The following is a 24,821-nucleotide window of genomic DNA, read 5'->3' on the forward strand; positions in this document are numbered from 1 at the left end:
CAAATCCAAGAGTTCAAACCCTTCCTCCAGAGAAACCAAGGGAGGGGCTTTCTGGACAGAACTGAGACTTCAGTTTGGGTATCAGCAAAGTTTTGATAGAGTTTAATTTCTTTAAGGAAACTCCTTTCACAGGTCACCCCCAGAGAGTGACTGCCTAAACAACAAGGACACGTTTCTCTCAGGATAAACAGTTGTCTTGTCCCTACTACTCTTACTCTCAACAGAGCTGTCAGGGCTGGGAAAAGTTAAAAAACACCCACCAATTTAACTTCGAAATATGACCACCAGCCAGCCCTGGGGCAGGACTGTGGGGAGGACAGGTAATAGTGGGAAACTGTTTTCACAGTGCCCATCTCAACACACACCCCCTTCTTTAGCCCAAGTGCACATGCACTTCCTGGTTTGTACTAAGAATTTCAACATGAGGGTTCTGAAAGGCCCCCTGATTCATTCTCTTGGTTCAGGGCTTTCCACTCCTAGAGGAACTAGGCTGTTTTCATTCCATCTCACACTTCTAGTCATTAACCCCAAGGACTGCCCGTGGGCATTCAGAGGAGTAACTGTACAGATCTATCTGAAGGTAATCTAAATTTAGTTCCATGCCAGTTCATAAATTACTGCTTATTTCCAGCAGTTAAAATACATTCTCTAAGGACAGAACACCCTTCATTAACTCTGCATGTACTCAAGTGGGAGAAGGTCTGTGCCAACACAGCTCCATGTACTCACCCTGAGCCGTGATGCACAACCACAGCCACGAGGTCATACAGGCAACTTTCTGGGCCACTGTTTTCAGGCTGTGGTTGGAAAAACAGAAAACTCTTCAAATCTCAAGAGCACCTACTGCAATTTGTAATAAATGCCACAGAACAAAATTCTGCAGGGAGTGCTGGTGAGCCTTCTTACCTCTAACAAGTAGCATTTCATGTCTAGGCCTCGTAAGGGAAACTCAACATATGTATCGACCTTGTTTCTCAGATATGCTGTCCAGTGAAAGCGTTTCAAGTGTAAGCATAGCACCTGCAGGGCACAGGGGAGGGAAGGCTGGGTCAGAGGAAGGGATGAACTCAGTGCCAGGCACCTGCAGCAGCCTGGGGAGGGTCAGGTGCTGGCTGAGCCGTGATTTCTCTCGGCATTGTCGTCACACTGTTACTTGTCGTGCTTATACAAACCTTTGGTAGTTTCTGAATCCAGAATTTTTTGGTGGACTTCTGTTTCTTTTTGCACTTGTGACACATATACAGCTCTGTCTCATCAAGTTCTTCCAGGTCTGTAAAACTGCGAAGACAGTCTGAAAAAGAGCAAGGTACAAAACAACTGAACACAACCACACGAAGAAACCTGATTCAAGATGACATCATGCTATTTTTGTAACATGAATTACAACAAATACAGCAATACAGGTGAGCATGTGCTGCAGTCACTCTAGTTATATCCACTTGTGCAGCAAACACCTGTGTTCTGAAGTGTTTTAATACAATGCCACATTGTAACATGTTCCTGAAAACAGCTATAAGTAGTTTAAGAGGAAAAAAAAAAAAAGGCATTCACAAAAATCTCCATTTTTCAAACAAACTTCTGCCCAACATTAAGCACAGCTGGTTTCAAAGAAAGCTAAGTGACTTCCTAAAGAAGGATGTTCAACTTTTAAAGGCGGTTTGGCTTTAGACACTAAGTGAACAGAGGCAATATTAGTATTTCACAATCTGCAGCAAGTATATTGACAGATCTGTGAAAACTACCATGCTGTAAAATGTCAGTAAGAGCACTGCTGCCCAAGCTGCTGGACTGCTTTTGTTGTTTAACAAGCAGAACCCCCAAGAGCCACCCCTCCTGTGGGCAAGGGCTCATGCTGCTGAGCCTTGGCAATGCCCACGGGCAACAAAGCAGGTGAGGTGGCTGGAAAGACTGAGGTACATTAGAAATACTCTGACTAGAGAGAAAAACCTCTGCTGGAATCCTCCCTGAAGCACTTCTGGGCCCCAGTTCATTAGAGCACTATGTCAGGACATGGTGACTGGGGGTAAGGTCTTCACGGAAAATTATTTTGGCACCTCCTACCACAGAATCTTGGAAAATGAAAGGGCACCAAGTGCCAGCCAGGTGACAGCCTGCTCCTCTGAGGACACTCCTAGCCCTGGTGATGCCTCCCCTGCCCAGGCTCCCTTACCTCGTAGTGTGCACATTGGTCCACTTTCTTGGTTTTTAGAACGTTTGTTTCTGAACTGACTTGGAATATCTAGTGAAAGGTCTAGAAAAGCAAAGATTAAAACACAAATGAATAAAATGTGAATAAAACAATGCCCGGTCTTTCCAGGTTGAAACTCTAGTTCACTCATGTGACATTTAAATAGATCAAGCCCCAGATTAATTTTCTGCCCTCGGTCACGTGGTATTTGGAAAGCAAGAGGCACCTTACCTAGGAATGGGTCAAACTTTCTAGATTCAGTCCCACATATTAGGCAGTTGACTTCATTTTGAAGAATGCCTCCAAAAATGGCTGTGACAACAGTAGATGCTCCATTTCTAGACAAACCACATCAGAGAGGTACAGTCAGTCACAATGTTTGAGCTCAATCTCCAGTGCCTGGTACACATTTACACCTCCCACTGCTGGGCTGGGCTGGTAGCAGGGACTGGGGTCAGCAGGTCACTCACCCAGAACTGCTCACTGCAGCCATTCAGTGGCTACACAACAGGTATTTAGTGGCTACACTACTCTTGCTTCATCTTGTACCTAAAGAAAGCGTGAACTGTGTGTGCTCTAAGCAGATGCTCCAACTTTCAGGGGTGCAATATTCCAGCTGGTTGCATTTCTCTAGTGGAGCTGTACCTGAGGGGTACAGTATTTTAACACTGTAATTAAAGCTGTATCTGAAACAAAATTTCTTCCCTCCTAGATAGGTCAAGCATATTTTTGGTTTAATGTGACACTCTTTGTTACAAGTACTTCTGAATTCTTAGAGCACATTTCTGCACTTCACTGCCAGAGACAGCTCGAGTTGCATTAAGACATGATAAACAATGTGCAATATCATCACTGTTCTCTAAGCTTTCACTATCCCACTTCATTTTTTTAGCAGGTTATGTAATGGGCCTGCTTCTCATAATCCAATTTAAAAAAACAAACAAACAAAATTTAAGTTACATTATTATACAACTCCTGAACTTGCTGGTTTGTGCTGGCAGATCTGACACTACAGGCCTGCAGAAACCTGTGTACCTGACCTGCACCCCACCTACACCTTTACAGTTCATGTGAAAGCTGCCTGAGCAGGAGCAAAAGGCTCCTCAAACACACTGGTGCACAAGGAGAGAGCGTCTGCAGCACATTTATTACTTTACTGTAGGTGTTCAAGTGGATGTGACCTTACTTTGCCCTCAACAGAACACAGCTGACTCCACCTCACCCTCCATCTCCACAGCCACTCTTCTCAAGGCAAATTTAGAGTAAACAGGTGAAACAAAGTTTAAATGCTCCCTGGATTTGGACATCCAAAATGCTTTCAATGTTTTCAAACACATGTCAATTCTAGAAACATTTTAAGATTCTTTTGTGGGGTTTTTAAGCATCAGTAACACAACATAAATGCAGTGAAGAGCACAGTCTGAACTCCAGGCTTTGCCTAACGAAGCACCTATAAAATCCTGCCTCTCTTAGGCCTGCTTACTGTGTCCCAATCAGTATAGGAAGGGAAAACTCACTCAAGTTTTATGCAGGGGATCAAGGACCAAATGTTCTGGCTGAACTGACTTAATGTTCCTTCCTGAAGCAAATTAAAAGGTTTTCTCTCTGTGACAGTCTGAATCTGAGAGAAACCACAGCTGGGACAGAATTCAGAGACAACAGTATTTTGAGGAGTGAAACACAAAAATGACCCCTCTGTTTCCAGGTACACAGTAACATGAAAATCAAAATTACCCAGAAAAAACCCCAGCAGCTGTCAAGTGATATGCAAATACAGCAAGATCATGTGCAGGAAAACTGACTTCAAACTGTGACTGCATTGCTCAGTCCTTAATCCAGGAGGTTTGCTGACAAGTCAAATATCCAAACACTTGGCCATCTTTTTTTGCTCCTGTAACATGCAGGGCATCCATCACCCTTATTATTAAAATGTCTTAACAATTCAGCCTGTGTGCTCACTCACACCTCTGAAAGCTGCTGACTGAGGACACTTCCTTTTGAAGGGACACAGATCCTACAGATGCTCACCCTTCATAACCTGCAGCTTTGCAACTCTTAACATTACAGAGGCACCGAAGAAAACTCAAAACGAGGAACCCTGATTCGAAATTTCAGGGCCACCCCATGTAGAAAGGCATTAAGGCTTGGAAGAAATTAAAAGCCCCTCCTTACATGCAACATTTGTTGCTCGCAGACAGGTTGGAGTTCTCCTGCAGGATTACGGAGCGCGAGACGCCGTTGAAGCCGCCCTGGAGCTCCAGGTGTAGGTGGTCCAAAAGGTAACGCATGAACTCGTGGGCATCCTGCTGCTGGTACCCCCTGGGCAGAGAAGGGAACAACAGCAACAAAATCACAAAATAGCCAGGCTGCTCTGGGGGTGGCACACAGTACCAGGGGCAGGAAAAACCCTGTGGTGGTTTAATCATACTGAGCAGACTTTACACACGTGTTTTGTACCAAGAAAGTTTTCCAAGCAGCCTTTGGAAAGCACAGCAATGCCCACACAAACCAAGTGACTCTGGGCCTTTGCAGCTCACGCTCTCTGCTCATCTCTTTGTGAGGATTTAAGAATATGCATTTTGGATAGGAGGAGCAGACACCCACCCTTTGCTCAGGACTTGGGTTATCATCACACATTAGGCCATGTCCACTGGCCTCACCCAGCCCAGCCCGTGCCAGCAGCACCCAGCACTGTATCACCTTAATAAAAGCACAGGATGGTAACAGTGACTTCCCCTCCATTTGCTTTGTCACTCACTATATTTGGTTCATACATTTGATTCATATGAGTCCCACTCACACACTATTTTGAATGTGTCACAAATTATGGTCAATATATTGTACTCTCAAACCTGGTAAGATTCAAAAGAAAGGCACCACTAAATGTACTGTTCATGTGGGATTCCGTCAGTATTTGTGAGCGGTTTTCATTCAGCCACTGATCCCCCTCACTCTGGCAAGTCCAAGTGTTTGCTTGCCTGTTTGTTCCCCTCCCCACCAAAGGCAGGAATTTGATCTCTGGGTTTGTTTTCCATATGCATCTTTCAGTAACACTATGAAATCTGAAATTATTAGGACAAGAGCACCATTTTTCTATGGTGGGCTCTATAGCCATGCTCAGAATTACACACCTCCCCTGCATAACTCACACTCTTTGCTGGGAGAGGGAGGTAAGGGTTGGGCATTCAGAGCATCTCCTGAGCATTTGGAATTGGGAGGATGGGGCTCCAGCCTCAGATGTGCCCTGTCCTCAGCAGCAATGCTGCTCCACCACCATTATCTCACCATTAACAAAACTTATGGAGGAGAACAGAGAAGCCATCAGGGGAAAATGTGCCTTTACAGTTATTTAAGCTAAATCATGCATCAAATTCAACAAACAACTGCTGTTCATTTGCCATGAAGCTGTACACTGAGACAAAGCAGGAAAGCATACATAGAAACAGTGAAAGCTTTGTGCAACACTGACATAATTATGGGCAAGCCATTGTAGGCCAAGCTACCAAAATCCCTGCAGAGCAGGAGCTGGCTTTCCCTCTTTGTCTTGTCCATTCTTTTAGGTTGTTTTATCAGGCCTCCCCTGCCCCTCTTCCACCTCACTACTCCACCTAAGTATTGGCAGTAACTGTCACGCAGGAATGTCTGGGAGAGAAAAACAAATGGGTTTTTTATGCCAGTGCTCAGGGGAGAGAAAAATGTCTGTGATACTCATGGCAGGGTACCCAGAGCTGGAGAGAAACGAGGACAGAGCCTGTGCAATGTGAGGCTGATGTGCTCAGGGAAGGCCACAGATATGCCCTATGGAAGTACTGCTAGGAGGTGACAGCAGGCAAATGAAATAAAGCCTTTTCACCTTGCAGGATTACAGCAATGTTTTCTTCCAAACCAGCAGCTTTAAAATAAATCAGTGAGACTGCATGTAGACCTTACAGAACCCTGAGAAACATGGGCAGCACTGCCTAACTTTTACAAGAGAAAACTGGCACACAGCAACACTGCTGTGCTTCAACAGGCCACAGGCCTGTACAGCCAAAACCAGGACTCACTCTCCCAGAGTTGCAAAATAATTATACATTTGTTGAAACAAAGTAGTGAAACAGAATTCTTCAAAGCTGCATGTTAATTCTGCACAGTTTTGAAGTTGCTGAGGTAACACAGGATTTGCTTAGTTTACTGAACACAGATATCTTCAGTAAACATATAACCAACCACATTAAACAGCAGAAGATTAAATTTGCTTCAGACACATTTTGGACACTAAATTCCTCAAAAAAGATCTCTGAAGTACGTGGCACATTTGCTCTACAACAAGTTTGAAGAAATAAACCTTTGGAATCATTCCACATGGCTGGCAGTGCTCCTGGTGCATGTATTTATACTTGCACACAAGTATGCTAATTATAGATGGAAAATTCTTCGGATTTGTTAAAAAGCATAAGTACAGATTACAGATCTTTAAAAGGACATGATGATATGGACAATGTACTGTTTAAAATTAACTGTGATCTTAAAGCCCCTCAGCAAAAAGCACAGTTTCTCTGACAGTTTGCTTGTGTAACAAAACTGATCTCCATCCACCTGGAGCAACTCAACTCAAGCCCCCCTCCAACATTCTTTTTCCCCACTGGCAAGAGGAAAGGATATAAACAGGAACAGTTACCAGGAAAACAGAGCAGACTATTTATACAGCAGTAAAGCAGCAAAACACACATCTTGCAGCTCAGCAGGAGGCTCCAGAGCTACCCTGGCACACAGTACAGCAGCAGCCAAGGAGCAGGACCTGCACAGCAGCAGGAGAGCCCAGAGGCACTGCAGCTGTGCCTGTAGTAACTACAAATGGTCCTCCCTTCTCCCTGTGCAGTAGGACACAGAGGGGCATGGAGGGCAGCAGCACCCTGTGCCTCTGACAACTGAAATCTCTTGGGCCTAAAACAACTCAGCCACACTTCTCACTGTTTCCTCCCCCTGCCCCTTCACTTCAGGCTTCAAAAGCACATGCCAAAGTGGCTGGTTTGCTGCTAACATGCTACTGGCTCTTTCTGGCTTCTCCCAGTCTCCCAAGAAGTGCACAAGGTAGAACTGGAATTCCAGCATCGTTAGCTTTTACAAGGTGCAATTAAGCACTGAACAAATTCAGAGTTTCCCCCTGGATCATGTGGAAGTGGGGACCTGCTAAGCACCTCACTCTATTCTTCAATTTGATTTTATGAGTTCCCTTATCCGTTTTTCATGGACATGCTCCCAGAGAACTGGGGAAAAAAAGGGAAGAGGGAGAACCCCAACAAACAGCACTTTTTCTTTTAAAAGCTGTGATAGAACCCACAGTGCTGAAAATTTGCTTGAGGAACTTTAATGAACTGGTTCCTCACTTACTCTAACAACAATTATAGTGAAGACTGTAATACAGGGAAACTGGTCATGGACATAATGGATGATGTTTGTTTGCCTATAATGCTTTGGTCACTGCTTGCAACTACTGGTAACAAACTTCCTTGATTCTCATAAGGCAAGTGAAACATAATTGGGAGTGTGAAGAACAGAATAAACAGATCTGTGTTACTCGGGTTACTCGCTGAGCAGGTTTGTTCACAGCATCTTTTCAGCACTGCTGGAGATACAACAGAGAACAGAACATCTTTACTACCCGAGAACATGGAGCAACTTACCTTCATCACAATATATCCTAACAGGTTTCAGTGCTCCTTTGAAAGAGGTTCAGGGGCCAGGACAGGGAGACCTTGGAGAGGAACGATACTTCGATTTACTTTGGTAACCTTTCCCCTTTCTTTTTATTGTCTGTTTTGTCAGTATGGGCACAAAACACCTATTTTATGCACAAGATTCTTCTCTTATAGCCCTCACTTCATGTCCAGCTAATAACTACAGTATTTTGAGAGAATCAAGGAAGTTTCAGCCAGTATGTTTGCATTTAGGCCTGTAGGGTGCTGTATCTTTTTAATCTGACTACATCACTTTCTTATTGCAGCCAAGCTGGGTTCTGTCAACACCGTGCACTTAGCACTTACCTACCAGTCATTATCTTGATTCTTTCACCCTTTGGAGCACTGGCTCAAAGGTACAACTACTACTATTCCTTATTTGAAACATTTGTCCTCTCTGACACTGCTACATGTAGCACGTGGTAGAAGGGCAGGAAGAAAAGCAAGCACTACTGATGGGACACAAAACTGGAGATCAAAGCAAAGACCCTTTTCAAAGCAGATGCAGCCCATTTTAGAGTAGGACACCAGCAATACAAGTTTGCAATCAAGAATATTGAGTTTTGGTGTGGGGTTTTTGTTTGTTTTTTTTTTTTACAAAACTTACCTAAAATTTGGCATTATTTTCCAAACGACGTAAAATAAAGACTCCGGACTAAATGCAGTTTGGCTTCCTTGCCACAAAGCACAGAGTGTCTTTCTGAATTCTTCCACCAACGAACTGGAAAGAAAATAAAAGCTGGTGTTTAATGTTTAGAGGTTTACTCACTCAATGGCAACAAGTATCAAACATTAGCTTGGTTAAGACTGGAATGACTGCGTAAATACCCTTTCCAGTACCTTCAAAGATTTTATGTCCAAATTCCTACCCATAATGTTGGAGAGACACACTGGTCAGGAAAACTACATTTCAGAAGTTTAGTACTCCCCTGGAAATCTCTCCACCTTTTGCCATTTTAGTGCAGACTCTGCTAACATCACTCCCTTAACACTTGCTCTAACAAGCCACAGATTGTGAATCACTTCTAATTATTTTTTTTTGTAGCAGTATGCTGGCTTGCAGTCACATCCCCATGACCATATTTTAGCTGGAATGAAGTAGCACAACGTCTGGAATACATCTAACCAGCACTTCTGAACGTTATTAAAGAGCAGTTACACTCCAGAGCTCTCTGATGTATCCGCCTGCCCTCCCTGCAGCACCACACCTGGAACAGCAACCGCCAGGGATACAAGTTTCTTTCTGTGCAGGGACAACTATTTTCCTGTGACTGTGATCCCTGTGAACTGTGCAACATCCCAAGTGTGTGGTGGCTGTACTGCCCAGGCTGTTTCCTGTCCAGCTCAGTCTAGTGAGCACACAGAGCTTACACATTGTTGTCCCCCTGGCTCCTGGTGTGGTAAGTTCGCCGCCCCGCCGTCTTCCCATTCCTCAGCTCCACCGCAGGCAACTCTTTGAAGTAACAGCAAAACTGCTGAATGTTACTAGGAAAAAAGGAAATACGAATGGAATCCTTAAAGGGCAGAGAAAAAAGGCATATTATGTATTCTGGAGCCTGTTCTTTGAAATGCAGAAACACAACTACATAAAGGACAGCAATCGGGAGCAGCTCAGGATACAAGAAATACTGTAGCAAGCACTCATCTTCTGTAACTAACTGAGCAGATCTGTAAACATCACTGTCATCCCAGCTACATAAAACAATTACATTTTGGCTCTGCTTTGACTGAGAGATACCATAACAGACTGAGATACCATCTCCTAACAACCCAGACTGCACTGCTGAGAAGGTTAACTCCATGTCTACTACCACCTCTCAATCCTGACCTCTGCCACCACAGCCCCAGTGATGGAACAGGGGACACATGTGCTTCAGCTCCTGCCAGGGAACCCTGAATGATGGAAAAGAGAGTGGAGACTGATGAGCTCTGCTACAGCCCAACTCAGCCTCCCAGTGAAGGAGGCAAATTCAGCAATGCACCAAGGACAGCTGGTCCTGGCAGCAATGAACGAGTCTAACAGCTCAGTCTAACTGTTCTCCTGCCCACTTCCACGAAACCCATCCTCAAAGACTGTCTCTGCTTTCACAGAGACCATAAACACCAACGTATTTCAAAAGCCTCAGCAATGAAGGGCAGCCTCCTGTTCTGCTGAGGTCATGGCAGGCATTGCTTCCTCTGGAATGCTGCATCCCAGGACACGCCTCGTGCTGCGGAACATGACTTGACGGTACCCACACCCCCTGTTCCTGCAGATCCAGGGATGCTTTTGTCCAGTGGTAACTTGCCAGACTCACTTGCCTAATGCTGCAGCACCCAGCCCCTCTCCCAGAGGGGTGGGCACAGCCCTGGGGTACCTGAGTGACTGGAGGATTGCGTTCATGAAACACGTGTTCCCCAGGTTCCGGAGGCCTGTGGCACAAAGGGCAGTGGTGCTTCCCTGGAAAGGAGAACAGGGGAGTTAAAGACAGACTTACCCCACTTCCCCCCCCCCCCGAGCCATTACTGTTGTACCAGCACACATCTGAACAATAACCAACTACCCTGAGTGCAGTTTTAAACACAAAGCAACCACCTCACCAGCTCAAACCACCTTGAAGCTCCATCTTGACATGAAACCCGTTTCTTACTCGCTCTTGTCAACACAAAACTACACTACACCTTTCCCTGTGCAAGTAAATCTAGAACAGGACAATAGAGAGTCAACCACAGGCTCTTAGTGCCAAGGATTTGTGTGTATATATGTTCAATATTCACACTCCAATAATGTTCTGTGAGAACTGGATGGCAGTTTCCCTACAATGCCTTTAAAAAATGAAAACACCAATTCTCATCCATCTATTCCCATGTGTAATATGCAGTGTGGCTGCCTCCAGGTTGTTTTTAAGTCATCAGCACTAGTCTGAGTCTCAGTGGGGTTTTGTGGTGGCCAGGAGGGTTTTAAAAAGACAAGACAATAGCATTTATCTGAGAAAGCAACAGTCAAGTTAGACTGCGCAAAGAAAAAGCAATGTGTTGAATAAAGAGAAGCAAAATACACACTATTTACAGTCCAGAACAATGTTACCCACAGATGAGCTTGGTTTTTGTCAAATAATCTTCAGGGTGGGCAGGGAGGAGGGAGGAGAAACTTGGGCAATGTTGCATTTATGATTCTTGAATCTGCAACACTTGGACACGCTCCGTTGTCTACAAAATATCCCACTGAAAGCTCATCACATTTGGGGCATTCTGCATTGTTCTCATGCAGTTTAAAAGCTAGACTATCTTTTAGTAGTTGTATATCACAGTGCAAACACCACAGTGTCCTCAGCATATTCTTCTCTCTCTCCTGCCCAGAGGGACACAGCACAGCATCCATGCCCAGCAGTGCCCCACCTTTTCTAGATAAGGATCCCACATGCCAACAATGAAAAGATAATCTGTTGTCATGGGCAATATTTAGTATTAACAAAAACGAGAAAACAGCACAGACTAAGAATGAAAGCAGCATTTAGTTCATGCTTTCTAATTCTGTCTTCTCTGTATCTAGATGCTGCCTAGAATTTTTCTTCTGGTTTTGACTGGCTTGGAGTTTTCCTGACACACAGCAAGAATCCCCAGTGTTTCTCCCAGGTTTCCTCAGTCCCTGCAGTACAGGAAGCAGAGATAGCACATCCAGGGAACCCTAAACTGACCGTAGTAACTGCATTTTTTAGGGTAACTAAATCCCTCCAGACCTTGCAAAACAGCAACTGACTGTTTTGCTCCCACCCCACCCTCTTATTTCCATTCACACTCCTCTCAAGAGCAGCTTCTCTTTGTTATCAGTTAATTATTCCATGGCTGAAGGCAGCTTTTGCTGCAGCTCCCTTTGGTGCCATTGCTGCCAAATACCAAAAAAAAATTAAAATTTTATACTTTTTGCCAACACTTACTCTTATCCCCCCCCCAAAAGAGTGTACCTGCTTCTTCGCCTTCTGCACTTGGGGGCAAAAAAATTAAAATGAAACCCAGGGAATCTCTAAGTCTGGGTCAACAGAAATGTAGCAGAGTATCAAACATGTTTTTATGTGAAGGGGCTCTTCTAGGTGTGTGATTAGAAGACAAGACAGACAAAGTGCACCAAGCAGAATTTGGGTGACTAAGTATTTCAAGTCTAGGCCAACTTATAATCCCCAACAGGCTTCTAAAAACCCCTTAAACTCACTGTACTGAATCTGTCATACTTACATTTACTTTTAATAACTTGCTGTTCAGAGATGAGTTTTCCAATAGCTTTCTTTTCCTATGTCTGTCTGATGTAAAGGCTGAACTGTTGGAAAGTAATCAAAAAGAGGTTATTTGCTATAAAACCAAAGTCTTGTGTGAAATGGGCAGCAGACAATGATCCCCATGTTTAACACAGTGATTCCATCTGCCATCAGTTGTCACTGACAGCAAACAGCCTCCCAATTGCAACACATGCTCTTCAGAGCCTTAAAATAGGCTGCAGCTCCCTCAGTGCAGCCCCAGGCCCCTCTGCAGCACATTGTCCATGTGACAGAAGAGTCAAGAGTGGCCTTATTAGCAGGCTACTCACCACCTAAATATCGATCTTTTTCCTTAATCAAATAAATAATTAATACAGAATTTTCCATAAAATACTTCTGTCAGAAAAATCACCTAGGCCCTGAGAAAGACAACTTCAAAAAAACCAGGAAAAAGTTAAGTTACCAAAAATCCAAAACACCTGGAATGTTAGCACTTATGTGTTACAGCTGACTTCTCTCACTTAAATAAAAATACATGAGGTTATAACATTTGTGTAACACTGAGTTACAAGAACAATTACTTACTTTCTTGCACATCACTGGAAATTACTGACCCCTCAATTATACCAGTTGATGATTTCTCTGTCATCTAACAGTGAAACCATAACTTGTTCCAAGCTTCAGTTTGGTCGTTTTGGTCGGATTTTTGGGTGTATTTTTTTTGTTTTGTTTTGTTGTTGTTTTGGTTGGGTTTTTTTAATTAGAAAGCCCACCAAACATTCAAGAACTGTCATTACATAGAACAGAAGCCTCCACAGTGTCATTTACCCCCCAGAAAGATCGATCTCCTGGACATTTCCAAAATACTAATGTGCCCTTCTCATTATGCTTTAACATCTTTACATCTCATTATACACCTGAGAAGGCCATCAAAAGACAGTGCAAAAGAATGAAAATATTAGCACTGCCTACCAAGTAAGTGACAATTAACTCAGGGAGGATCCAGACACTTCCCAAAATCACAGCAATTTCTTAGCAAGAGTCCTATTTGAGCTCTGGAGCATTCAAATGGATTTGAAAGCACTGAACGCACAGGTAACTCCACTCAGCAATACAGAAGATTTTCAAGCAAACTGTGCAAACACTATTTGCCCTCTAGCACTGGCCACAGCACCTACATCACCCAGATCATAATATCTGTTTCAGTGGAACAGCACAAGACAAAGGTAAAGGCAAAAACATCTCTTCTGTACAACTCCAAGTTCATAAGCCTTCCTAATCTTTTTGTTTGCAACCCAAACTATATAATTAATATGAAGACTACTTCCACCTGCATTTTCACTTCAATTTCTCTGATTAAAAAAAACCTGTTTTTTTGACAGAACTATTTCTGTTCTGTTCTGAAAAATCTCTCCCATTTAAATGGAAAAAGACAGCAGTTATTGTCTAGCTGGGAAGAAAGTTAATTGATATCTAAATTCCTGTTTCATCACATGCTGCTTCTGCAAGATTTACTGTATAAGACACATGAGATCAGCCAAATCCATTTGTTCTGCACCTCCTGCTTCTCAGTGATGAAAAGGTTATTTAAACATACACAGTGTCACACACACAGAAGGACCAAAACATACGTATTAGGTACATATGCTCATGTAAAACAGAAATACCAGTATTACAAGTCCACCCAAAGCAGTCTGGATGCAAACAAACTACTTACTTTTCCAAGTTCTGTAGGTGCTCCCTGACCTTCTGTACCAGGCCCAGCTTGGTATCGTTGACTACAAAATCATCACAGCGATAACTGCAAGAAAAACATTCATGAGAAAAGCACCTCAGGGAAGTTCAAACCACACCAGCCTGTGTGTGGGAAGCACTGAAGTGATCCAGGAGAGATTACGAGGGGAACTGGGGAGCACAACACCTACACACCGAGGCTGGTTCCCTCCAGAAACTACCCTCCAGCAGAAGAGGGTACAGGTACCACCCCACTGCACAGCTTTTCTTCCAGTTCAGTTCTTTAGTAGAAATCAGAAGCATGAGGTACTGCCTGTCTCGAGGCAGAATTCCTGTTCAACAAAAACTCACTGTAACCAAAAGCAGCATCAGTATCAATTCATCAGAAAAGATCAACTGACATCCAAACTCACATCCAGTAAACAGAAAACAAAAGGTTTTATTGACTTTTTAACTACTTTAACACTGTAAAGCCATCACTGAAACCTGAGGTGCTCAACAGATACACACACAATATCCAAGTTTGTGCTATGGAACAAGACTAGGGAAGATGAACTAAGAGATCATGGGAATTTTTCCAGAGTTGGGCCAGCAGTCTGTGGCAACTTCCACCTCGTGCTTTAACCACAAACATCAATGGCTCGTTAGTTTTTATACAGAAACTCTTAGGACAAAACTTAAGGCAGTATTTTGAGCTTTTTCAGGGTAAGTGTGCAAAAGTAAGTAACTGAGCTGAAAAACAGAGCAAAGCTGATCCCTCAAAGCAAATGTAAAGTGAAGCCAAATCAAAACTGCAAGGGTTACAAAAGTCTACAATCCTGTAACAAGGAACTCGCATTTCCCAAGAATCAAAAACGTCCATTATAATTTATTATTCAAACCGTGGGCTGTAACACCTCACACAGTGCAGAAAGGCCAAGGTTACAGACATTTCTAAAAGGGCGAGGGAGGGTCTGAAAAGAGCCCCCACACCTTATTTCACTGTTTTCCTGACACGTGAAGTGCCAGTGCACACACCACACTGAGGAAATAAAAGAACAGCCCAGCAAACTGTCACAAGGAGAGCACCGTGACAAGATGGCATCGACTGCTGCTGCTTTGCTGTATTTTACATCCTTTGCATTTTCTGCCCTCATAAAAAGAGGGAATAGAAAAGGAATAGAAAAGATGCTAAGCCACAAAAAGAGGGAAGCACAGAATGGCTTGGGTTGGAAGGGACCTTAGAGATCATGCAGTATCCATGCTCTTTCTTCTACTTCTGAAGGAAAGATGACCATGGGTGGGGTGGCAGAGAGGGGAGGGAAAGGAAAGACAAAAATCCCTTAAAACCAAGACACACAAACCCAGTCTGTGGCCCTACTGCAGTCAGTAGGGAAGCCCATCCCTACAGATCCACAGCAAAACCCTGTGCAGCTCCCCAGGCCTGCCAAAGGAGGTTGGCAGCAGGAGCTGCATATCCCTATCCCAGCAGGGCAGGGTCAGCCAAGAGCCAGCCCAGCCACCTCAGAACCTGCAACCTGCCATGAGAAACAGCAAGGTCAGAGAAGGCTTAATGCTGCCCCAGCTCTTTTGAAAGCACTGGGACAAAAAGGGAGCAGAGACCTGTCATGGCCTCCCTTCCCCACATCCCACACTGGTAGCTCAGCTCCCAGTGTTTGTCAGCCCTTGCTGGGAGGCATCAAACTGCAGCTGTAAATTCTGGCAGGCAACTGAACTTGTCCTGTGAAGAAAACTAACTTTGGATATGTTTAATATCAGAGCTGTATCCATGTCTCTGGCACAAGACCAACGAGATGCAAAATACACCACTGCCTCAGGTTACTCCTGCTGGAGCAGATCCACCCTTGCTTCCTAATTTAATGAAGCTACTGACTTCAGGCACAACTGGAATTTACAACACTCTTTGTTGCACAAGTCTGCAGTACTGCTAGTGTTAATTCAAACACTTAATTCTTGAGGAGGCTACAGAGTTGAGAAAGTAAAGAAAGGTCCTCCCGCTGAATGGAGCCTGTCCAGGACCTCTTTGATTTTTCCCTCTAAGAAGAGACATTAATCAGACTGACAAGACACCCAAACTGTGAACTCAGCAGTTACAGATACTTACACAAGATCTAGAAATTATTATTGCCAGTAATACATTTTTTTAAAAAGATGGCCACAGACCCAGTTGGTTTGGGAGGGAGAAGAAATCTGTCAATGTGCTCATTTTTCAGCCATGTTTTAGGCTGTCCTTCCTATTCAGCTTTCCCAGCCACCTCTACTGACCCAGGGAAGTGTTCTGCACTTGCCACTCTCTCAGGACACCACCTCAAGGCCAACCCTTGGAGCACACTGACCCAGCACAACTACACTGCTACTCTGGTTGTGCAGCTACTAATGCTGATACACAGGGAATGGAAGCAGGTGCAAGCTCACTGAAAGCCTCTGTGACAGCTTATTGCTGAAAGATGATTTAATACTTGCTCCCATACCCTAAGCTTATTTTCACATGTTAGTTTAGCACTTTCCCCAAGGTGGAAGAATAAAAGTAAATACATCAGTAAATGTCAGGGTCCTTCCAACAGTGGAAAAGTAATTGGAAGATTCACTTAAAATCAAGACAAGCTTCTTCTATTTGTCTTTTTAATGGGCAGGTTTCTTAAACTACCTCTCTTGCAACACTGAGGACCCAGCACTACTACCTGAAATAACAGCACTACCATGAATCTATTTTGGATAAACCCAGTAAACAGAGTAAGTAGTAGTTTATGTTTTAGTAACTTAAATTTGCTAAGGCCCACACACCTTAGAGGTAAATTGCTGAGAAATTATATCCTATCTGTGAAGCTCCCATTCAAAACAGATGTTTAATTTGTGATCCTCAGGATTATCCCAAAGAAACAAAACACCATTTTTGCATACAGCAGTTCTACAACATACTTTCACAGCAATGGTACAGAACAAACTCTATGCCTTGCAGAGGGTCCCTTGTGTGGTTTAGCACGGTATTTTCCTCTCCACACACTTCCTATTTTTAGTACCTCTGCCCCCTCCAATGCCTGGTCTCTTCTGGCCTCATTTGCTTCTAAAATGGCAGCAAGCCAGTGGATGTATGCACTGCTCTGGGAACAATGAAGCTTCGTGCTGGCCCTTTAACCCAGCCTGGGTTAAAGGCCCTGACTGGACTGGAGGAATTACAGGACAGCAGAAATGAAAAAAGCCAACGTTTCTTTACTTCTGTTAACACTTTCTACGAGTAAACTAAGAACTCAAGTTTTACTGTCTGGATAATTGTCACTGACTGCAGAATGCAAAATAATAGTACTAAGTAATCTCATTTTCTGATGCTCATGCACCAGCACAGTAAGTCTGGTTTGTTTTTTAAACACAGACACCATCACAAAAAGAAAAGAATTTTCTTAACAGTTACTTATTCTTCCATCAGCCAGGAACACACACACACTCTCACACAACTGTGCCCCTTTAAGGGATAACAAGGAGACTAATGGGTAAGAAATCTGACCTGCAAAGTCTGTCTGGGATTAAATGAGCACAGGAAACATATTATGCAAATACACAAACAGGGCAGCCTTTCTTCTTCTGTACCAACTGTCTGTGCACAGAGAAACAAATTTACAAGAGTCCTCTTTCAGGAGAGCAGGGTTCCTACACAGATCATTTTTCCTCTCATACACAAAAAACCCACTAACCCACTAAACACGAGAGTTTGAAGACAAAAAAGATCTGTACTTCTTGTAAACTCTTTGTGTTTAGTACTTCAGAACTGACTGAAAGGCTGAATACCTCCAAAAAGTGGAATTCAGGACTCTGTTTTTCTCAGCAGCTAAGGTCTCAAATGTAATTTAGTCTGAGGGTTTAGTATTGCACCCACTGTCTCCAAAGGGACCCAAGAATCAAGAAGAGAGTTACATTGTCATAATGAATAAAATATTAACATTCTCTCAACTTTTTCACTATGAAGATTGGGCAGGTGAATAGGAGGACATAGAATAAATATCAGAACCTCCTGGAATGTAAATCCATAGTTGCCCAATACTTAATTTTAGCTCAAGCACGCCTGTATTTTTCAAAATATAACCAAATTCATAAATACAATAAAAACCTCATCTCAGATTTAAAAAAATATTAGAAATTAACTACTGTCCCACCAGAATTGCAACACTTTTCCTTTCAAAGCTATGCTGAAAGCTTTTCATCCTGTAAAAGAAAACATATACATCTAGACTTCCACCTGAAATGCAGTTACAGGAGACTGCTGGATCTGGTTTTAGTTTACAGCAAGACTGCTCATCAGCCAGAAACAAAACTGAATAAACCATGGTGGTTTCAACACTCACACAGTGTCTGTACTGACAAGAACAGTTAAGGCAAACCTTGGACTGTGCTCTCATAACTGCATCAAAGTTTATGACATGGCCAAAGAAAAGCTAAGGATCAAATACCACCTTCTTAGAAAAGAGCCCATACAGGCCTTATCAATACAGCTTGTTATCATGCAAACTAAGGAATGCAATAAATTGGGATCCATAGGAGAAAAACGGAACAAGAGTATTCTCCTCAACTCTGGGCAGTAAATTAAACTGCAAATAAAAATACAAAAGCCAGCACTGCATCAAAATATCTCCATTATTTTTACAGTAGAAGTAAAATTCAGCTAAGTCTTAGGATGGTATCTGCTTCACTTTCAAATTATTGAGGCAGCCCACACTGCCAGCATAAAATATTAATCTTCACATAGAAGTTTACTTAAAAGAAACCTCATTGCATAAACAAGCACTGTCTACTGCATTCATGTCTACACTGAAGCTGACAAACAGCATTTCCAAATTCATTCTCCACAGAAGCTCAGATTTACCCAACTATTTGCCTTAACTGGCAAGCACCATTTGCCAGCAGCCCCCCCAGTGCTGTCTGAAATAAAGGGGCAGAAGTTGGTTTCACTGCTTTCTGCTTCCCCTTCACACATCCAAGCTCATTTCAACTGGGGGCAGTAACAAACACAGGCACCTTTCTCTGATTATCACGTGGGAAAAACTGAAATATCCCAAACGAACGCAAAGACAAACTGCTCCTGAATCTTGTTGAGCTTCACGTTTGCACAGGAGTTACAACGTGCTGGTGAATCACCCTCAGCAGGAACTCCCCAAGGCACAGCTCCCTACAATTAGTTCCAGTTCATCCACAGATGACTCAGCCCTCGACTTCAACTGCAGCACAGCAGACACCACACGCTGAACTGCCTCCCATCTGTCCTGCCACAGACACTCCAGTGCACTCCCCAGTGCACTCCCTGCTCCTCACAAGAAAAGTTTGTGGCAGCAACAGATCCCACAGCCCTTGGTTTGCTGTCAGCATTTCCCAGTGCCCACACCACCTTTGGGATAAGGTCAGCAGGGTGCTGGGACTTGCTGCTGTAACTCATCAAGCCTCAGCAAGTTGAGTATGCTATTTGTCATAATGAGATACAATCAAGACTTCAAACACCCTGCTAAAATTCCTCCACAGATTATTACCTTCAGAATGACTAGAAGACAGGTCATGCTTCAAACAAAACAAAAAGCCACAACACAGAACTCAGTTGCTACCAGGGTTAATTGGGAAAGTGAAATCAGCTTCCCATAGCTGTTCCAATGCTGGTAAGCTGTGCATATGTATCATGCAGAAAAACTTTCTGTTTTCTGATGTTTTCACACAGGAGCAGATAAAAATGCTGGTCATTTAAATCAAGTGTAAATAAAAGGGAAATCCCCTTATATCACAAAGCTACTCAAACCTTTTCTCTGTGCTTAACATGCCCACAGCTCCGTGCAACCATCTGAGCAGCTTTTGAGTTGCTCCCAACATTTCTTCAGGTGAAGACCACTTAGCTGTGATTTTACTTGCAGGGGATAAAAACATCTGGTACAGACATATTCCTCATAAACCTGGACACCCAAACTCCAACAGCCAGACTTTTCCCAGATCAAGTGCACAAAAGATACCCAATTATTTGAACAAAGTACCCATCAGTGAAGCCACACACCCAGTAATTGTACAAGGCTGTAACATGGACTTCCCCGAGACTGACACAATCCTGCACAAATAACAACATCCATGGGAAAACGGGAACTACCTGCAAATGGGGAAGCACCAGCTTTGGTTAAGGGTGAAGAGGAGGGAAGATGCTGAAGGCAAAAAAACACTGCTTTTAATAAACTCCCAGTCTTTGCTCTCTGGGGAGCAGGGAAGAGGGGGAACCCAACCTTAGCAGCATAAATATTAAGTCTCCCTGAACAGTGCTCATCTCACTCTGAGATACACACAGAATGACTCAGCCCAGGCCATTCTGCTGCCTACAGAAACATTTCTGAATCTCCTCCTTACTCTTGCCAGAGACTTGATGCTGCTTCCCAACAGGATCCCTCACTTTCCCAAACTCACAGAAGTTCCACACGTAAACACACCCCAAGTTCAGATCTCCTGGGCAGGAAGGAGAGTGTATTACATCACTGTCTGAATTCTGACAAATAAAGGGTATGTGAAAGGCTCACAGTCTGATGGAAGGAATAACTACAACTGAACAGCTTTTGCAATTAAAAGGTGAGATCTCAACACACCCCAAAGCAAAGAGAAGCAACTGCAAACCACACAGTACTTATTTCAAAAAGTTTCTGCTGTTTAAGCCAATTGACATGTGGGAGTTTAGCCCCAACCCATGCTACAATCCACATGCAAGAGCTGAGTGTTTCCAACAGCCAGGTCTGGAAAGTAAGAGATTAAATGCCCAAAAATGTGTGCAACATATAAAATATTTCTCAAGAGTCTAAAGTTTTCAGCTTCTAATACAAAAAATGCTGTCAAGTTACAGTGTTTAAACCCTTACCAGTATGTACTGTAACTACTGCAGTCCATACACACAGTATGCTGAACTTTCTCTTGTTTTTCTGTTTTCTTATGATTGGTCATAGGAATCTGTGCATCTTCATAATGCTTTTTTGCATGGCCATTCACGTATCTAAAACAAACACAAAAATCATTATGCTTTTAAACGGCCAATCAACATTCATTTAAAAAATAAGAGAAGAGGCATCCAATATTTACACAGGCATTAAAAAAGGTAATTCACCCCAGTGCAGTTAGTTCTCCAGCTGCTTTCCCACATACTCTCCTCGCAGCTCTCCTTTTGCCACCCAGCTCTCCTGTCTGGGATTGCTCTGTCTGCTGACCCCCACACCCTTTTTCAGCTTTCCCATCCTGCAGCAGGATCTAATCTTTGAGTCATCAAGTTCATGAATCTGAAGGGCTGTAAGGCTTGGGGTTACATAACTGAAGAAGAAATCTAAAATCCTACAGCTCTTTTGCTGACACAACGAGCATTTTCATGCTCGAAATTCGAAATTAAGTATCGTTAATTAAAGAAAAAAAGGTGCCACTACAAATGCAAGAACCTGAAGTATGAGCTGAAAATCATTAATACTTAGAAATGCATGGCTGGGCCTCAGGTGAATTCCCTCCTCCCCCTCAGCATAAATTACTGACTCACTGTCTACTGACTGCACACAAGAAAGGTCATTTCTGGACATTAATAATAATATTTTTTTAAGATTAGTAACTATTACAAAATTCCAAACTATTTATTTCACACCATCACGTAACATGAAGCATCTCCCCCTCTCTTAGCTCTCACCAACTATAAATCTATAAAATAAATTAATAAATAGAGAAAAAAAAAAAGGTTTGGTGCTGAAAACACTAAATAAGAGACATTATTAAAATCATGACACTTACTGTAATCTAGCTCAAAGAAACAAAAGCTGGAGTTTATTCAATTCACTTCAAAAGACAAAGTTTAATGATGCTTTTCCAGAATATTAGCATACAGGCCCAGATGTTACCCAACAGATGAAAACAGGCTCACATCTCAGATACTAAGTGTCAACACCAACTGCACTCCATTAATTTGTGCACCTCAAACATTTATGTAGCAGCAAATTTGCTACAATTACTCTGACATACAAATAACAGCAGTGACTGAATTATCCCTCTACAAATATACACAAAAAGCAGGTGCAGAGTGAAGGAGTTCTGCTGGCAGCTGGTTCTTCCATGTTATGGCAATAACTTCAGTTCCCAGACCACACTGCAGGACATTTGTGCTATTTTCTGTCTAAGCTGTTTCTCTCAAAACAAGCTGTGCCAACTTGTGGTTTTCCAACAATTCCCTTAATCTTATCACAACAGAAACATCTTTTACAGAACAGAACTTTACAGTAATCCACTAAATTGCTCAGTTCAAAAAGTGCCCCGAGAACTGAATCACATTTACTGTCCACTTTTCTTTAAAAAAACCAACCAAACAAACCCATATCTTGAGTATAATCTCTGCCCTCTCCTAAGGTAGCAAAGAACCACCTCAAGCAGAACATACAGTGTTAAATGAGATAATGAAAAGTTTCTTTCAGGGAAGTTTTGAATGAACTGCCCCCCAGCCAAGCAACAAAGGCCAATGATAAAGGTCTGATAAAGAGATTTGCACACTAACTCTTGGTACCCACCTTCCACAGTGGACACTGGAACACGTCAGACAGACCCAGGGACTTTTATTGGACCGGCACACTGCAACAGATTGGGGAAAAAAGTGTCAGAGGAATGAAATCTACTTGATTTTAAAATACAAAGCAGAAATATCAGAAGGACAGAAACATGAGTAAACTTTAAAAATTTTGCTTTTGGGTTTTAATAAGGCACCCACTGAACACAGGAAAAAAAGCCACAGCACTCCTGTTTCATAGAGCTCGTTCTACCAGAAACCATTTTAAAGAAGTTACTGCAAGGAAGCCTGGGGATCTGATGAGAAGCACACAGAATAAATCACAGTACACACATATATACAACAGGTACTCCTGTGTTCAGTGCTCATAAAGAATCGATCCATAAGGACTTCACCCCTTCAGTCACACCCAGGAAGCTGCAAGGTTAAAATGTAACACCAGTGCTGTGCTTTACAACCCACCCAAGACACCAGAAGATGTTATCTGAGTTTCTGTCTGCCTTCTAAGCCTAGAAAATTTAAAACGTGGATGTTTTAAGCTAGAGGGCTTAAACCAAAAAAAAAAGGCAAATATTAAAAAAAAAGATGAAATGTCATGCCAGGGCAGAGTCATAAAGTCAGGATATTCCAATTCCAACCCAGTAGCAGGTCACTGAAAGAGGGATGCTATGATACACAACATTTAGATCTGAATGAAGTAAAACTGTTAACCATTATCCATTACCACAGAATTTACAGAAATGACATTACACTTTCAAATACCAAACTAATACAATTAGAAAATTAAAATGAAATGTTAAGTGCACTTCTGCAAGGGCAAAAACCAATAAAATACAACTTTGATTATGCCATAAAGACAAAAGCATATGATACCACATAATTTTCTGCACACCCTAAATAACTGTTTTTTGGAGCAGTCAAGAGAATCACACAGGAAAATTAAACATATTTAGAAGAGCTACTATATTCTCCACCATCACATTTCACATTTTCTATTTAAATCATATGAAAAAAATAGCTACAATGCTTCTCAAAGAATTACCTTCAGGATTTGAATTCATTATTACAAATAGTTGTATTTCAATGCACAGGCCAAAGGAATGCTTAAAGCTAAGAATTTTACCATGTTATGTAGAAAAAAAGCACGTTCTCTGGGAATATTTTTTGAAGTAACTAATTTTAAACTCTCTAGTAAAGACTCCAGAATTGCTTTTTTCAGCTGCTTTACTTGAGAGAGACATTTTCTCACGTGCCTCAGTTCTCTGGTTTTGGTTCTCCAAACCCCAGTTTTTCTCTTTCTAAAGCAGATGGGTTCCCACAGCTCTGACCATAATCTTGCAGTAGGTTGAGGGCAGACAGGTAGAGCTGGTTGGGTTTACTTTTCAAGGCAGAAAAGTGGAAGAAGTTTGTCTAATCTGACCAAAAATGTTACCGAGAAAACCAACACTTGGCACTGGCAAAGGGAAGGGAAAGGGAAGCCCTTGAGTAGCCATCACAGCTCAAAAGGGGCTGAAGGAACCAAGTCCAACCTGATACAATTGTATTGGCTTGAATTACACAAACTGAAAGGTAAAATATTAACCAGAAGGAAACAGAAACCAAAATCACTCATGCACTTAAACACAGATCAAGTGCTGTGTGAACAAAGCAGTGCCCTACAGGTCCCCTGCCAGGAACACACAACAGTCTTCCTTGCATTAAAATGCCAGCAGGAATCTCCCACTTGGAAATAACATTTTTGCTTTCACTACGTTAGCAACTGTGGATGGAACTGGTACTCAAGCAGTAGGTCAAAGGATTACAATGGAAACAATTACTCTTACTTTCCACCCTGTACCAGGCAATTACAATTCCACGTTCAGGTACTTTAAATACCTGCACTGCTTGTTTGTCAAGTGTTGAATTATACTAAAGTAGTGCTCATCCTGCAGGTTTAAGTGCTCTGCACAAAGCCAGCAAACAAGTCCAACTCTGCACAAGGCCAAAAAAATAGCATCCACTAAAATTTTCCATCTTTCATATCAGGGAATAGGAAAAGATGGCTCATTTGTTTACTTTAACTTTTAGGAAGAACTTTGCTCCAATTGCACCACATTAGAAATGTGTAGTTTATCTTCTGCACAAACATCTCCACCCACAAACTCAAATAACATTGAAGTGACTCCCACTAAGATTAAACACAGAATCCAGTATTGAATTTGTGACCTATAATTGCTCAGTTCTGAGAGAATTACACAGTTGATTTTTCAGTGTTGCTGGATGTTGCACTCTGTATTTCTCTGAGGTTGGCTCTGTAGGTACCTTCATTAAAGCCTGGCTCTCTAAGTATTCCTCAATTCAGATCCTGGAGCAGTCACCATCTGTTACTTAATAAATTAAATCAGACAAAGTTTCAGGCATCAGTCAGGACTCTCTCA

General features: G+C 42.5%; 1 protein-coding gene across 3 annotated transcripts in view; it reads right to left on the minus strand.

The window, feature by feature from the left end:
* USP3 (ubiquitin specific peptidase 3) overlaps positions 1-24,821 on the minus strand; it is a 42,003-nt gene that overhangs the window by 4,226 nt on the left and 12,956 nt on the right. For all 3 annotated transcript variants that reach the window (XM_032700295.1, XM_032700296.1, XM_032700297.1), the window contains exons 2-14: positions 22,409-22,469; positions 20,737-20,868; positions 13,858-13,941; positions 12,121-12,202; positions 10,266-10,348; positions 9,280-9,393; positions 8,516-8,629; positions 4,361-4,507; positions 2,420-2,526; positions 2,171-2,251; positions 1,173-1,291; positions 907-1,020; positions 730-797 (exon numbers count right to left, since the gene is read on the minus strand). In XM_032700295.1, the coding sequence (XP_032556186.1) occupies positions 730-797; positions 907-1,020; positions 1,173-1,291; positions 2,171-2,251; positions 2,420-2,526; positions 4,361-4,507; positions 8,516-8,629; positions 9,280-9,393; positions 10,266-10,348; positions 12,121-12,202; positions 13,858-13,941; positions 20,737-20,868; positions 22,409-22,469 (1,306 nt within the window). The remainder of the gene's footprint in view (positions 1-729; positions 798-906; positions 1,021-1,172; positions 1,292-2,170; positions 2,252-2,419; positions 2,527-4,360; positions 4,508-8,515; positions 8,630-9,279; positions 9,394-10,265; positions 10,349-12,120; positions 12,203-13,857; positions 13,942-20,736; positions 20,869-22,408; positions 22,470-24,821) is intronic.

The sequence above is a fragment of the Chiroxiphia lanceolata genome, chromosome 12 (genome assembly GCF_009829145.1).
Source record: "Chiroxiphia lanceolata isolate bChiLan1 chromosome 12, bChiLan1.pri, whole genome shotgun sequence".
Classification (NCBI taxonomy): domain Eukaryota; kingdom Metazoa; phylum Chordata; class Aves; order Passeriformes; family Pipridae; genus Chiroxiphia; species Chiroxiphia lanceolata.